At 35.7% G+C, this 15,802-nt stretch overlaps 1 protein-coding gene across 1 annotated transcript in view; it reads left to right on the forward strand.

The window, feature by feature from the left end:
- Positions 1 to 15,802, forward strand: part of LOC109836461 (protein PIR) — a 47,374-nt gene that overhangs the window by 14,924 nt on the left and 16,648 nt on the right. The window contains exons 6-12 of the mRNA XM_020404356.1: positions 286 to 356; positions 1,006 to 1,098; positions 6,801 to 6,870; positions 7,092 to 7,156; positions 7,566 to 7,761; positions 7,882 to 8,033; positions 14,686 to 14,779. Coding sequence (XP_020259945.1) covers positions 286 to 356; positions 1,006 to 1,098; positions 6,801 to 6,870; positions 7,092 to 7,156; positions 7,566 to 7,761; positions 7,882 to 8,033; positions 14,686 to 14,779 — 741 coding nt within the window. The remainder of the gene's footprint in view (positions 1 to 285; positions 357 to 1,005; positions 1,099 to 6,800; positions 6,871 to 7,091; positions 7,157 to 7,565; positions 7,762 to 7,881; positions 8,034 to 14,685; positions 14,780 to 15,802) is intronic.

Below are 15,802 nucleotides of genomic sequence, written 5' to 3' on the forward strand. Positions count from 1 at the left end.
ATAAGTATGCTATTATGAATCATTTATTTTTGCCTAATTGTCTTTACCATGCTTCTCTATCTTTTGTTTTCGGCAATATTTATTTACTTATTTAGAAATAAACACAAATAAATTCTTGAAGTCTTGAATCTGACTTTAATACTAATGTTAGTTATTTCTCCCCCATATAGTAGTACTATTCCAGATATTAGATATCTTTGGGTCTATTGCTTTATATGTTCTAGTGCATTTACAAAGTTCTCTTCAGATTCACTTAATCACTCTTCTTTGTGTTGTCCGATGCAGCTGGCAGCTGACATGCAGAGATTTTCTAGGCCAGAAAGACTGATAAATGGGCCTACAATAACTCATTTTTGGTTTGTCCCTCATTTTATCATCATCAACTTCGGTTACATCATTTCAATTTGTGAATTGTGCTATAAGGGTTCTAGATTATCCTTGAGCAGTGTGAATAATTTGAATGTTAACCTGCATCCAGGATCTAGTATATTCTAATTAAGGTCTGCATGTTTTGGGCTCTTTACAGCTCTATTGCTTTATTTGCTTTTCATTACTAATGTTAATTAGCTTGAATTTTCTGATTTTGTACATTTGGCTTTTAGCTTATGCTATGATAAAACATAATGAGGAGTCATCTTTGTACCTTTCATCTAAAATTGCCAAGCCAAATGATGATGTCTTCATTCACTGATTTTAGGTCCCATAAAGTTTTGTCTTCAAGTGTCCCACCATTTTTTTTAAATACAACCAGACATTCCATGATACCTGAAATTTCAAATATTTGAGAAGCACGTGACTGAATCAGTTTTCACTAGGAATTGTAGAATATATTATCCATTTTTCTGGGGTATAAAGTATTAGTACACAATTAAAGTATTATGTAGAAGCTCACGTTCGAGTCGCAAAAATACTACTTATGCTTATATTGCGCCCTTTTTATTATAAGTTGAATTTAGAAGTATCCTTTTGCAATAGAGTTGTAATTCCATTTTTCTTGTTCATCAGGTCTATGATCAAGTTGCTTGATGTCCTTGTGCAGCTTGATCATTTAAAAAATGCGAAAGCTAGCATACCAAATGATTTTTCATGGTATAAAAGGTATGCCAGTTAATCTCCTGTCACACCATTTACAAAATGAATTTATATTTACATAGCAACTAGGTTCAAGGAATAGTTGTAGCATGAGTAAACTTCTACTTCATTTGACTACCTTGTTATAGGGATTGTTTAAAATTGAGGTACACAGTTGAGAGCATAAGAACTATCAAGTACATCACCTATAGTCATCCTGCAAGTTTATGTTTCTCGCTTACCTCGATCAAGTTCAAAGTCAGACTTAAAATCTGGTAAAAAAGTTTAATACACCCTGATGTCGTTCACTTATAAAGACCCAACATTAAACTCTCATGTAATATTTGCTTGTGCAGATGGTTTATCTTATTCATGTTGATTACTTTGCATTCATCTTGCATAATGTTCCTATAGAATTTTCAATTGTTTGCTTTAGAAACCTATGAGAACTCAATCCTAAAAGCTAGCTGTTATGGGAGGGGATCCAATCTCTATAAACCCGCATCAACCCCATATAGCCAATGTGAGGCAAATTAACCTCAGCATACCGCCATGCTTTTGACAGTTTTGATGCTCACATGGACTAGCTTTGCGCTAGACTACTATGATCGAATACCGCAATACCAAGACTAGGCTAATGCAACACCCGTTTTCATTAGGACTGTTGAAGATTGATGGTCTGCAGGACTTATTTAGCCCCATATTGACTATATGAGTGGTTTAATTTGGGTTCATAGCGATTTGGACTCTCCACTCTAATCACTAGGTGATGAGGACATCACGAGCAGATTCGGACGTACCTACCGGTGTAGGAAACGTCCTCTAGTGGACAACGTGGCTATTTGACTTTGATTTTCAGATTGAGTAGTTAATTCAGTTTAGCAGTTTAGATTTGAATTTTGAATTTTGAATTGTGGTTTAAATTTGGTCGTTAATCAGTTATATCTGAGTGATTTGAGGGATTTCCAAATCTGTATTTTTCGTTTCTTTTTAAAGCACTTCTGTAATCAGAATTAATCAATGAAGATTTGAATCAAGAAAAATATTGTGTTAGCTGATTTTTGGTGTGAAGCCTCGGGTGTGAAACCCTAGGCCGACTCTCTCCCTTCTCCACAGTCGTCCGCAACCCTCCTTCTCCCATCGCCCAACACCCCTCCCTGTTTTCTCCTCTCCTCCACAGCCGCCAATTCCCCAACCCCCTGCTCCCTTCTCCTCCACAAACGCCACCCCTGCTTCTTCTACTCCTCTCCATCGAGCCCCTGCAACCTCACCAGCCACGCCCATTGCTTCTCCTCGTTCACAATCGCCGAAAACCTCTGCTCCCTGCTCCACCTCCAAAACCGCCAACCGCTGCCTCCTCGTGCTCCTCCTCCACAATCGTCGAAACCCTCCCTGCTCTCCTCAACTTCGAGCAGCCGACACTACATCCTCCCCTGCCCTCCTTCATATTTTGAAAAGCCGCCACTTCCCCTAGCCGCCGCTCTTTCTCCTCCTTCCCCGATCACCCGCCACTTCACCATAAGCCGCCGCCCACCCCTGCCTTTCTCACTCCTCCACAAAGCCACTGACTCCTCCCTGCTCTCCCTCAACTTCGAACAGCCACACCAACCTTCCCCTGCCCTCCTCCACTTCCGAGCAGTCCTAATACCACCGCGTCGTCGTCCAGTTCGACGTCGTCGCACACATCGTCATCTAGTTCACCATCGCTCGCCTCGTCGACATCAGATCTTCGCCTCATTCGTCGCCGATTCGAGTTCTGATTCCATGGCCCACTGGTGCATGGCCGTTATTGCAGCCGTAGACGCCCAATTCGTGTACGATCTAGAGACCGGCGTGGTTGATTTGCAGCTCTCTCAATGGTTCGACTACCAGTCTTTTAACACCCCAGCAGAGTACGTCGATCGCGTGACTCCTCAGATTGCTGAAAGCGTGGAGAACCGTTTGGGAATCAGTTCGTGGCACCAGCGCTTCCACCCAAACGTCCCACTTCACCCCAGTTATGTAGCTCTCGGAGGAGAACTCCCTTCGCTCATATTTGGCATCGTCGCACCACCTTCAGAGGTTCCTCACGTCGAGCCTGTTCAGACCGACGAAAGTATCGTTTTCTTTCAACCCAGCATTTTAGGAACTGCTATCGTGTGCATGTTATTATCAATTTTAATATCAATTGTGATTGTATTGTATTCTGCTTGATTAGTGAGCGAGTGATTCTGTTTGTCACGTTGATCTAAATATTACAAGTCGAACTTTATTACGAGAACGAATCATTACATTTATTTTCTGAATAATTTACAAGGCCGTAAACTTAGTACATTGCAATCTTTGTTAAACCCATCTAGAGCTTCACTTTCTTCTCAAGTTTCCTTCCTAGATCGATCGTTGATTTGGTAAAGCATTATTGTCGTCGTTCTTCATACCCGCATGTACATTTGTTTCACACCACTAGGTCTTTAGGGGTGAATCCTATGTCTGTGACAAATGGTATCACGAATAATTTCATTCATGCTTCTCAAGTTGAATTATGTGACAAGGATGGTGATGTCAGCATGGCAATGTCTGCACCAGACTGGTATAAGTCCAAAAACAAAGTGGTGAAGCTGATATTGCAATCCAGTGTAAAGTTGTCCAGCTACTGGGATTGCGGAAGCATGGAGATAAATTAAGGCTAATTTTAGTCCCATATTGACTGTATAAGTAGCTTGATGTGGGCTTATAGTGATTGAGTTTTTTAAGAGCTGAGTTCTCCTAAGTTTCCTAAGTTCATTATAAGCAGTTTGAAGTCACATTCTTTATATTACTAGTTCTTGTGCACGTGCAATGCACATGGTTAGATATCAAAATTATTTATTTTCTTATTATAAAATAAGTCAGATTCATTTTGAATTAAATTCTATAAACATGGATTATTACTTTTGCCATAAATCTTATTAAACATTTTAAAAAAATTATGAAATAAAAACTGGGATCACTATACTTTTATGTACTTACATACACAATGTTATTTTTTTTAATTTGTATATATCAAACTTCATGTATTATATTTGTTTATCGGATTAAATCATCGATGTCCAATTTGTTTATCCTAGTCATTATATATAGTGTTAAGTTTGAAAAAATGCAATAATATATTGTTGATGTGTTAATAAAAATATAACTAAATACTTAATATTAATATGGCTTGTATAAGCTCAGCACAGAGCACATACTTGACTCTAGTATAATTTTATATGACAAATCATTCAGATAAGCGTATTAAAAATTTTGCATGAAAATTAATTTTAAAGGTTCCTAATTTTACTAAAAAATTTAAGTTTTACTATAAAATATTCAAAAAAATATTATCCTGTATTCGTTCTTTATTCATATTAAATTGAGTTGAGATCAATCATTCTCCACATTTATCTTTTTTCCTGGACAATTTTACAATAGTGCCTTCATCGTCTGCATCAATTGTGATATCATGTTGGTATATAATAAAAAACAAAAGACAAGACAATAGTTTAGAAATATATTAGAATATACTTGGATCAATCAAATTATATTATTACTCATAATTCATATGTATCAGAGATAAAATATGTTGACAATCTTAAACTATAAAATAAACTATTTGGGCTATCTAACATAACGTTTCTAATGCAAGCAACTCTTAAGATTAATTTTGCAGTGGAAGAATACTAACAATGATAGGATCTCATTATTAACTAACTACAAGACCTAATACATTATTTTTTTATTAGGCGTTCAAGGCAGACAGAAGACCCAAGTGAGTCTTCATTGCAATGAATGTTATACAATTTAAGTACAAAGAAAAAATGAGGGTTGATCAATAGTGTAGTTTGTGAGGGAAAAACTCCAGCAACTTAATTTGAGTATGTGGATATATTATAGATGGAGATGAAAAATGGTGGTTTTGAAAACTGGAGGTAATTAATATGTTTTTTGTTTGTGTGATTTTCTTTGTTCATTTCAAGATATCTATGGTTCTGTGGATATATATAGCTATAGTATTGCTACTCTCTTTTGGTTTTGTGGAAGAGTTTAAGTGTAAAAAAATTAAATTATCTAATCCGGTTAAAGTAGGATCATATAAGTTAAGTCTATACATAAAATTTATTTTAACCAACACCCATATGTAAGTATTACAATTGGCATTGAGATCTAAGATACGTGTGAGTTTCTCTTTGATTTTTATACAAACAATATCTATTTAAATAATAATAGTATAATTAAACTTTGTGATCTGATTTATACAAACAATATCTATTTAAATAATAATAGTATAATTAAACTTTGTGATCTGAAAAAAAGATCAAATATACAATATAATTAATTGTTTAAATAATAATAGTATAATTAAACTTTGTGATCTGAAAAAAAGATCAAATATACAATATAATTAATTGCTTTAAAATAATCTAATATAATAAGAAGAAAATAGATGAAAGTGATGTAAAAATTGTTGCAATTACATAATTCATCATTTTTAAACAATCTAATATTATCTAATAAGAAGAAAATAACAAATGCACATACCAGTTGAAGGAGATGAAAGTGCTATGAAAAATTATTATAATTTTTGATCTGAAAAAAAGATCAAACATATAATATAGTTAATTACTTTAAAATAATCTAATCTAATCTAATAAGAATAAAATAGATGAAAGTGTTGTGAAAATTATTGCTATTTTATAATTCATATCATAATATTTAAACAATCTAATTTAATCTAATAAGAAGAAACTAACAAAGACACACACCTATAGAAGGAGATGAAAGTGCTATGAAAATTGTTGTAATTTTTTGGCTTATATATATTGGTATGCGATGTTGCATGTGAGAAGATAACATTGTAAATAGAGTTCTATTTAAATAATAATAGTATAATTAAATTTTAAAACTAATTATGCAATACTATGAACTACTTGAATTTTAGTCGGTGAGAGATCGTCACGTTGTGTCCCTAGATCGTAGCCGTTTGTTTTAATTTTCCTTTTTTATAATTTTGAGAACAACTTTTGTCTCTTTAATTTGTTTGATGGATTTTGCAAATATCCCATCCATACTATGTACATTTGTATGTCTGTTTAATTTCTGGGTTCGACCGTTGGGGCAAACATTATTTATCTCGTTAATTTATTTGGTTTTTACATATACGCCCTTCATGTTGTATACATTTGCAAATTTGATATTTAATAAATTCATTAAAGTTTACATTTCAATTTAAACTATATCCTTATCTTCATACTATGTATATCCAATAAAAATTCATCAATTTATCAACTTGCTATTACTTAATGGAAGGGTAATTTTGTCTACCGAAAGATTTTCCCAAACTCGTGCTTTTAAAGAGAGTATATATATATCTGCACATTGCTGTTGGAAAAATAACAGATGTAACTTGACTATTATTATGGTATTTATGTTTTATGTCTATGTTGATAATAGATTTTGTTTAATTTAAATGTTCATAGAACCGTCTTATCTCCATTAATACTTGATAAAAATTCAATACCACTTTGACTGCTCTTATGCCTACACTGCTGCGGTAATTTTCACCTCTCCATTTGTCAATTTACTGATACAATGGACTATAAGTGTTCTCCAGTTACAGGATAATTCCTTATTGTTAATTAGCTAATTAACAGAAGCTTTTGTGGCAATGGTTTTACCTGATATTTCAGACTCTAAGCAATTAACCAACCTTTGTTTGGTGTCCTATTTTCCAGAACTTTTACCCAAGTAAGCATTCAGTGGCAGGACACAGATTCAATGAGAGAAGAGTTAGATGACCTTCAGGTTAGCTTGTTTTCAATCTCTCCGAGTTTCTAAATTCTCAGAGGACTCAGAGGTTCTAAATTATCAGAGGTCTTGAGTAGGTCAATGCTATGCACGTCTTTGTCATCACTACCTCACTAATCTATATTGCATGGTGCTTTGTTGACAACGTTTCTTTAAGTGTCACTTTAATTGTTATGAGTGAATTGTTATGTTCACTCATTAAAGCTGTCATTTTGCAGATATTCTTAAGCACAAGGTGGGCTATTCTATTGAATCTGCAAGCTGAGATGTTTCGTGCCAACACGTATCCTACAACTTGAATAACTGTCACAGTCAAATACCATTTGATTGCATGTTTCTTTTTTTTTCTATTTCTAATTATTCCTATAAAGAAATCATTAATGCATCCCTGCTAATTTTGCCCATTTACTCATTTGCTAATTAATGATCCCATGAAGAGTTCACATGAGAATATAAAATAAATGCTTGTTTCTCATAAGTTGGTGAAACTTTGAATTACTTTTAAAATTCAACATGCCAGAAATATTCGTTATACATTAATATTCTTGTTTTTTATCATATTAGTTATACATTAATATTTTTTCCTCAGTTGCCAGAAAATGTTACAGAGAAAATTTGACTACAAAGTATTGTATGTATGCATCAAATATTAGACATCTTATGAAAAAAAAAGTTTCCTTGACTAGAATTAGTGTAGAAGATATTCTGCAAGTGCTTATAGTGTTCTGTGTTGAGTCTTTAGAATTAGACTTTGCACTTTTGTTTCAAGAGCGCCATGCCCTACTTCGGGTTTTGCCAGTACTTGTCGTCTTGGCAACCTCATCTGAGAAAGATGCAGAATCACTCTATAGAAGGATTAAGATAAACCGCCTTATTAACATCTTCAAGGTATGATTTCCTTTTCCTAACATGGTGCATATACTGATACACTGTGGCTGTGATATAGTTGTTCTATCATTATGTTATAACATAATCTAAGTTTGAACTATTAACTGGAACCTTTTGCAGAATGATCCTGTGATTCCTGCATTTCCAGATCTTCATCTTTCTCCTGCTGCGATTCTCAAAGAACTGTCAATGTACTTTCCAAGTTTTTCCAGTCAAACTCGTCTTCTTACTCTTCCTGCACCGCATGAAATTCCTCCACGGGAAATGCAAGAATATCCTTCTCATTGTGATTTTAAGTTGTATTTTTATTTAATTATCGTAGAGTCAAAGACTTGGGGTGCAACTTATATTCCTCTATCATATGGCAGTCAATAATTTTATATGTTAAAAGGAGTTAATTCTGACTAAAAAAGCAGAGCTCTCTCTATGGGAAAAGTATCGAATCTGGGATAAGTTCTGAGGTAAAAAAAAAGATGCTTAGGAAATTGACTGTGTTTCCTGAGTACTTCAGACATGCTTTCAGGATCAGAATTTTCTCTTGATAGGTAAATGATGGTGAACAGATCAGAATTCACTAAAATGCATGTTTTGCATGTTGTATAGAGTGATAGTAGCTACCTTACCATGGATACAGTTGGAGTGGTTACTACCTTCATGTTGATGTTGGGTTGCTGGGGTTTTTCGTCCATAACCATGGACATGCACCATGAGAGAACTTCAGTTTTCACCCTTCTTGTTGGTCCTCTGAATTTGGAGAACTCAAGTTTTTACCCTTCATCTCGGTCCTTTGAGTTTGTCTTCTGCAAACTTCAGTAGATAGTGATAGCCCAATTGCTGGATGAATAGTTTTTATAGTATCGTTCCATGACCAGCTTTACTTCTCCCCATGATGACATCGCATTGATATCATTAGGGGCTGTTGAATTGCAGGTGTGGAGATATAGAAACATTGCCATATTGTTCTTTACCGTAAGCTTGACTCTGCCACATAGATTATTCTTGTTCTTCCTGCCGCTGAACTGCTGGCTGCTTTTGCTTCATTGTTAGCTATTTTCTGCACACCCATTTAGTTGTTTCAAGCATTTCAGCTGCTGTTACTCATTAACCTTGCCAAAGTTCCAAGAGATGATAATATTTCTTCGACACATTGGCTTTGAGAGAGAAAGAATGCTCCTTGACAAAAATTGGGCTGAATTCTATTATATTAAAATAAAATGAAATTACACTGATATATACACTTCAGACAAAAATTGGGCTGAATTCTATTATATTAAAATAAAATGAAATTACACTGATATATACACTTCAGAGAATCTAAATTAGGAAACTCTAAACTAGGAAACTGACTAATCCTAGAAATATTGACCCATAATTAACTCCCTAGAATCAGGGATTACAATTACTGAATCATTACAAAAAATCTCCTAGCTAATTACAGCTATACACACACGGTTTCCCTTATTTAGAAAACCAGATTTTTCCACACTCCCCCTCAAGCTGGTGAATGGATATCATCCATTCCAAGCTTGCTTACTAGTCTCTGAAAAAACTTCCCAGACAACCCCTTGGTAAGTATATCCGCTAATTGATCACCAGTGGATACAAATGGAGTGCAAATCAGGGCACTGTCAAGCTTCTCCTTTATAAAATGCATGTCAACTTCAATGTGTTTCGTACGGTCATGTTGAACTAGATTATGTGCAATATTAATAGCTGACTTATTGTCACAATAAAGCTTCATTGGACCTTCCCACTTGACTCTGATTATGTGCAATATTAATAGCTGACTTATTGTCACAATAAAGCTTCATTGGACCTTCCCACTTGACTCTCAAATCTTCCAAGACAATTTTCAGCCATAATAACTCGCAAATCCCAAGTGCCATTGCTCTAAACTCTGCTTCTGCACTGGATCTTGCCACAACATTCTGTTTTTTACTCCTCCAAGTTACAAGGTTGCCTCCTAGGAAAGTGCAATAACCCGAGGTTGATCTTCTATCGACTACAGACCCTGCATAGTCTGCATCAGTGTAGGCTTCAAGAGTTAGCTTCTCCCCTTTCTTAAACAAAATTCCTCTGCCTGGCGTGCCTTTCAAGTATTGCAGAATTTGATACACAGCCCTAAGATGTGATTCTTTAGGATTGTGCATGAACTGACTGACAACACTAACCGCATAGGCTATGTCTGGTCTAGTGTGTGACAAGTAGATAAGCTTTCCCACAAGTCTTTGATAGGAGCCTTTGTCTATTGCCGCATCTTCCAGGGCATCTCCAAGCCTGTGGTTGAACTCTATAGGCGTCTCTGCTGGTTTGCATCCTAACTTGCCCGTCTCCATCAACAAGTCTGTTATGTATTTTTGCTGACATATGAAGATCCCTTCCTGAGAATGTGCTACCTCAATGCCGAGAAAATACTTTAACTTACCAAGCTCTTTAATTTCGAATTCTTTTACTAAGCACTTCTTTAAACTCTCCATTCCTTCTAAATTATGACCTGTCACTATAATGTCGTCTACGTAGACTAATAGTGCAGTCACTCCCCTTGAAGCTGAGTGCTTTACAAACAACGTGTGATCGCCTTGGCTTTGTTTATATCCTAAATTGAGCATTACCTTGGCAAACCTTCCAAACCAAGCTCTTGGAGACTGTTTTAGTCCATATAATGCCTTCTTTAGCTTGCATACTACATGTCCTGTATTTGGACTGAACCCTGGTGGAACATCCATATAGACCTCCTCCTCAAGATCACCATGTAAAAAGGCATTCTTGACGTCAAATTGTTGTAATTTCCAGCCCCGATTGGCAGCCAATGACAACAACACTCTCACTGTGTTCATCTTTGCAACAGGAGCAAATGTCTCAAGGTAATCTATTCCATACGTTTGAGTGTAGCCTTTAGCAACTAGTCTTGCTTTGTACTTCTCCAATGAACCATCTGACTTGTATTTCACTGTGAATACCCATCTACATCCCACCGGCTTCTTCCCTCTTGGTAATTTCACCAAGTCCCATGTCTTGTTCTTCTCAAGTGCTTCCATTTCGACCTTCATGGCATTCTTCCAATTCTCATCACCTAATGCCTCAGATATAGTTTTGGGAATGGAGATTGTGTTTAGGCTAGTGAGAAAGGCTTTGTGATTATTTATGGGACAGATTCTTGTATGACATGAATAGGTATAGAGGGTGTTTTGTGCATGCTCTAGTTCCTTTTCTAATAGCAGTGGGAATATCGTAGTCACTTTGATCAAGATTTTCAGTGGTACCATCTTTATTAGAAATAGGTTCAGCAATTACCTCGCTAAGTCCAAGAACAGGAGTTGATTTGGGTGATTGAACCTGCACAGGTGCCCTCCTCCTTGAAAAAACCAACAGTGGACGAGTAGTGTCTTGAATCACCTCTTGTGACTTGGGTGTATGAGGCTCGGTATTGGGTTGTATGGATTTTGGCTGAATCTCTGACTCAGGTTGTATTTATTCCGACTGACAGATTGGCTCAAGCTGGACTGGCTCAGTCTGGTTAATAGGAATGGACTGAGTATTTGGATGGACAACAGGGATAGGAACAGGAGAAGACAATGGAAAGTCAAGGAGAAAAAAATCTTTGTCCTTATCTTCCATGAAGGAGATCTCCCCCTGGAGATAAGAACGAGTAAAGTAATTATCTTCTTCTGCAAAAGTGACATCAACTGACACGTAGAATTTTCTTGTGGGAGGATGATAGCATTTGTACCCCTTCTGAGTGGAAGAATAGCCAAGAAAGACACATTTTATAGCTCGTGGATCAAGTTTTCCCCTGTTTTGGGAATGCACATGGACAAAAGCAACACAACCGAATATTTTGGGGACAAGATTACTTGAAGCATTGAAACTAGGAAAGAATTTCGTTAGAATTTGCATAGGACTTTGAAAATCAAGAACCTTTGTAGGCAATCTATTTATCATATGGACAGCAGTTAAAACAGCTCCCCCCTAATATTGTTTAGAAACATTTTTTTGAAACAAGAATGCTCTCGTGATAGCTAAAATGTGACCATTTTTTCGTTCGGCTACACCATTTTGTTAGGGCGTGCTAACACAAGAAGATTCATGTATTATGCCTCTTTCCTGGAAATATGGTGTGAGGAACTGATTAAAATAGTCCTTAGCATTGTCAGACCGAAATCTTTTAATTTCAATACCAAATTGTGTTTTGACCATGTTGTAAAAAATGAGAAAGACAGAGCTCACATCAGATTTATTTTTCATAAGAAAAATCCAAGACACACGAGTACAATCATCAATGAAGGAAACGAACCATCGAGCCCCAGAAATGTTTGAAACAGTTGACGGTCCCCAAATGTCACTATGAATAAGAGTAAATGGAATAGATGTTCTTTTATTGCTTATTGGAAAAGAAGCACGTTTGTGTTTTACAAGTTCACAAACATCACAATGAAACTTTTCAACATTTAATCCTTTGAACAATAAAGGAAACATAATTTTAAGGACTCTAAATGACGGGTGACCAAGACGAAGGTGCTGAAGCCAAATCTTGTCTTTATTGGATTTAAAGGACTCTGAAAGAAAAGAAAATGATGAGGAATTTGGAACACTAACTTGACCACTAGGTTCTTCAAGATAGTATAGACCATCCCTTTCTCTAGCATGTCCAATCATCCTCCTCGTTCCATGTTCCTGAAATACACATCGAGAGGGATAAAACACCACATTGCAATTGGAATCTTTAGTGAGCTTTTGGATTGACAAAAGGTTAGTAAACAGTTTTGGTACAAGGAGGACATTTCTAAGTGTGAGGGTATTGCTTATAAAAACGTCTCCCTGACCAGCCACTGTTGTCACAGAACCATCTGCTATTGTTATCTTCCTATTACTAGGACAAGGTGTATATGAGATAAATTTTTGTGAGGAGTGGGTCATGTGATCTATAGCTCCTGAGTCAATGACCCAGGAGCTTGTGGTGGATATACCCGAGACTTTAGAAGCATGAAGAGTGGAAGATATACCTGAGAATGCCAAAGTGCAAGTACCTGTTGAAGATGTTTTCTCCAATGATCCCAGCAGATTCTTCAGTTTCTCAATTTCTTCTCTATTGAACTCAACAGGAGATTCTTGAGAATTAACTTCTCCAGCTTGTTGCCTGCTTGCCATATATGCCTGCCCTTGTCTTTTGAGCTGCCCACCTTTTACTATAAAATTTTTGTTTGTTGTCTGTGGCTTTTTATGGAGTTTCCAACACTTTTCCCTAGTGTGACGGGACCTTTTGCAGTATGTGCACCACATGGAATCTTTATCGACTGGTCTTGTAAAATCTGTCTGCTTGTTATCTTCATTAGTTGGTTGCTCCAAGCCAACTTTCCTCTCATTTACAACTTTTGTGACCAAAGCTGAACTGTCCACTGGATTATTTTCAATCATGACTCCTCTCCTTCCTTCCTCAGCACGAACAATCGCAATTGTTTCATTTAGTGATGGCAAGTCTTTTTTTCCAAGTATTTGGACTCTTACTGCATCAAATTCAATATTCAGTCCCGCAAGGAAATCATAAATTCGGTCTTTTTCAACAAACCTCTTAATGAGCGCTGCATCTTCACTGCACTTCATTTGAATGCACTGGTAATGATCCATCTCTTGCCATAAGCTCTGCAACAGATTGGAATACTCTGTGATTGACCGACTTCCTTGCTTGGTAGATGAAATCTTGGTTTTGATTTCATAGATTTGTGCAGCAACTCGGACTTTAGAATAAGTCTGCTTCACAGCTTCCCATATTTCTTTGGTTGTGTTAAGAAACATACATGTATCACTGATTTCTGGAAGCATAGAGTTCCATAACCAAGACATCACCATAGAGTCTTTTTCATCCCAAGCATCAAATTTAGGATCCCCTTTTTCAGGCCCAGTACTGAGTAAGTGACTCAGTTTGCCTCTTTCCTTAAAGAACGTGCGAACCAGTTGAGACCACTTCAGATAATTCTTCCCATTTAACCTGTACGCTGCCTGGATGTTCTGCAGTTCCCCTGTTGAAGTCGAGTTGTTGCCTTCAATCAAAGAGACCTCCGAGGTAGCCACAGTGTTGCTAGGTTCGGATGTTCCAGACATGATCTTTTGGTGAAAAAAAAAAGTTACGGACTTGAGGGGTGATAGTGTTTGATTGGGGATTGATAATAAGCCGTCTAGCGATATCAGAATTCGCAAGACAAGAAATACAATTCCCAGAATTGACCCGAAAGCTCTGATACCATGACAAAAATTGGGCTGAATTCTATTATATTAAAATAAAATGAAATTACACTGATATATACACTTCAGAGAATCTAAATTAGGAAACTCTAAACTAGGAAACTGACTAATCCTAGAAATATTGACCCATAATTAACTCCCTAGAATCAGGGATTACAATTACTGAATCATTACAAAAAATCTTCTAGCTAATTACAGCTATACACACACGGTTTCCCTTATTTAGAAAACCAAATTTTTCCACACTCCTTAACCTTGCTACTTGTTTAGCAGACTAGATTGCATATGCCTGTGAGTTCTTACTTTACTAATTTTCTATCAGTATGATGGTACACATATATGGATGTGTAAGTATATCTATGTATATTTGTACCTCTTGGCGTACAGTTTATAGAGCGTAATCTTAGTGAATGATGGATTAACCTCTTTGTTGGAACCTATTATTTCAAACTTATACCTAGTCAGTATGATAAAATTCATTTGTCAATTGGAGTTTGTTTTGTCATGGTTGCAGATTAAATTCTTTGCCATGCTTCTGCTCATGCATTACACCTTCATAATGCAAACAAATATAGTTTTCTGCTTAAGATTTTATTCACTTGCAATTACACCTTCATAATGCAAACAAATATAGTTTTATGCTTATTATTATTTTATTCACTTGCAATTTCTTGACCTTTACACTTATCAGAGGCAATATTTGATTGTAAACCATATTGGAGCTATTCGTGCAGAGCATGATGATTTCTCTATCCGCTTTGCTTCATCGAAGAATCAGGTAGTATATTATTTTACCTCCACAAGGATTTGTGTATCAAATTATTACAGCAATTAGTACCTATTTGTTCTTTTTTTTCTGCTACTATGCTAATACGAGAACCAGATTAGTGCTATTTAACCTTCTTCTACATTGGAAAATTGTAAGATGTTTGATCATGATGAGAAAAAAAAAATCTCTTATGGGTTGGACCTATGACATTTATGACCGATGCCAGCATCTTGGTAGTTAATTTTTCTTACAGTTATTGATGATAAAATGAAGTCTGGACGGTTTGACTGGTTTCAAAGTTTAGGGAAAAAGATAATGCTCTGCATTGTAAAATATGCAATGCATCTGAAAATACCCAGTGGTTCAGATGCCAATGAAGTGCAGTTCCCACAATGGACATGACAAAAGTTCTTCGAATTTAATCTGTACATGTATTATCTACTGGCCCAACTTTCAAATTGAAATTCATGACTGCCCTTGCCTTATGGCCAATATCCCTATATCTCAAAACTTCTTCCATCCAAATCTTATGATTATTACACAATAAATATATCAGCACAAGCTGTTAATGCATTGGATATAAATTATACTACCACTCCAGAAAAATAAATATAGCTCCTTTTGCAAATAAATATGTATTTATAATATGATTCTCACATCTAATGAAAATTATATTATATATTAGAATAACAAAAAGAATTTAAACTAAAAAAATGAATTATGATACCATATGAGTACTTATGTTTTTGGTGCTGTGTTCTTTTAATTCTTTTTTATTGATTCAGCACCAGTATACTACTAGTTATTCTTTTTAAATAGTTTTTTAAATAAAATCACTGTAACATACAGGCCCTATCTCCTTTTTTATTTTTTATTTTTATGAATCTCTTTTTTGTCCTTTGGAGATTATCTGCATGTTCACTTCTATGATGTCTTAGGGTACCTTACACCAAATTTAACATTTTATATTCAAAAATTTATTGTAAAATTGCAATAATATCATGATATCTCATTTAACATTTTATATTCAAA

The sequence above is a fragment of the Asparagus officinalis genome, chromosome 4 (assembly GCF_001876935.1).
Source record: "Asparagus officinalis chromosome 4, Aspof.V1, whole genome shotgun sequence".
NCBI classification, from domain to species: Eukaryota; Viridiplantae; Streptophyta; class Magnoliopsida; order Asparagales; family Asparagaceae; genus Asparagus; species Asparagus officinalis.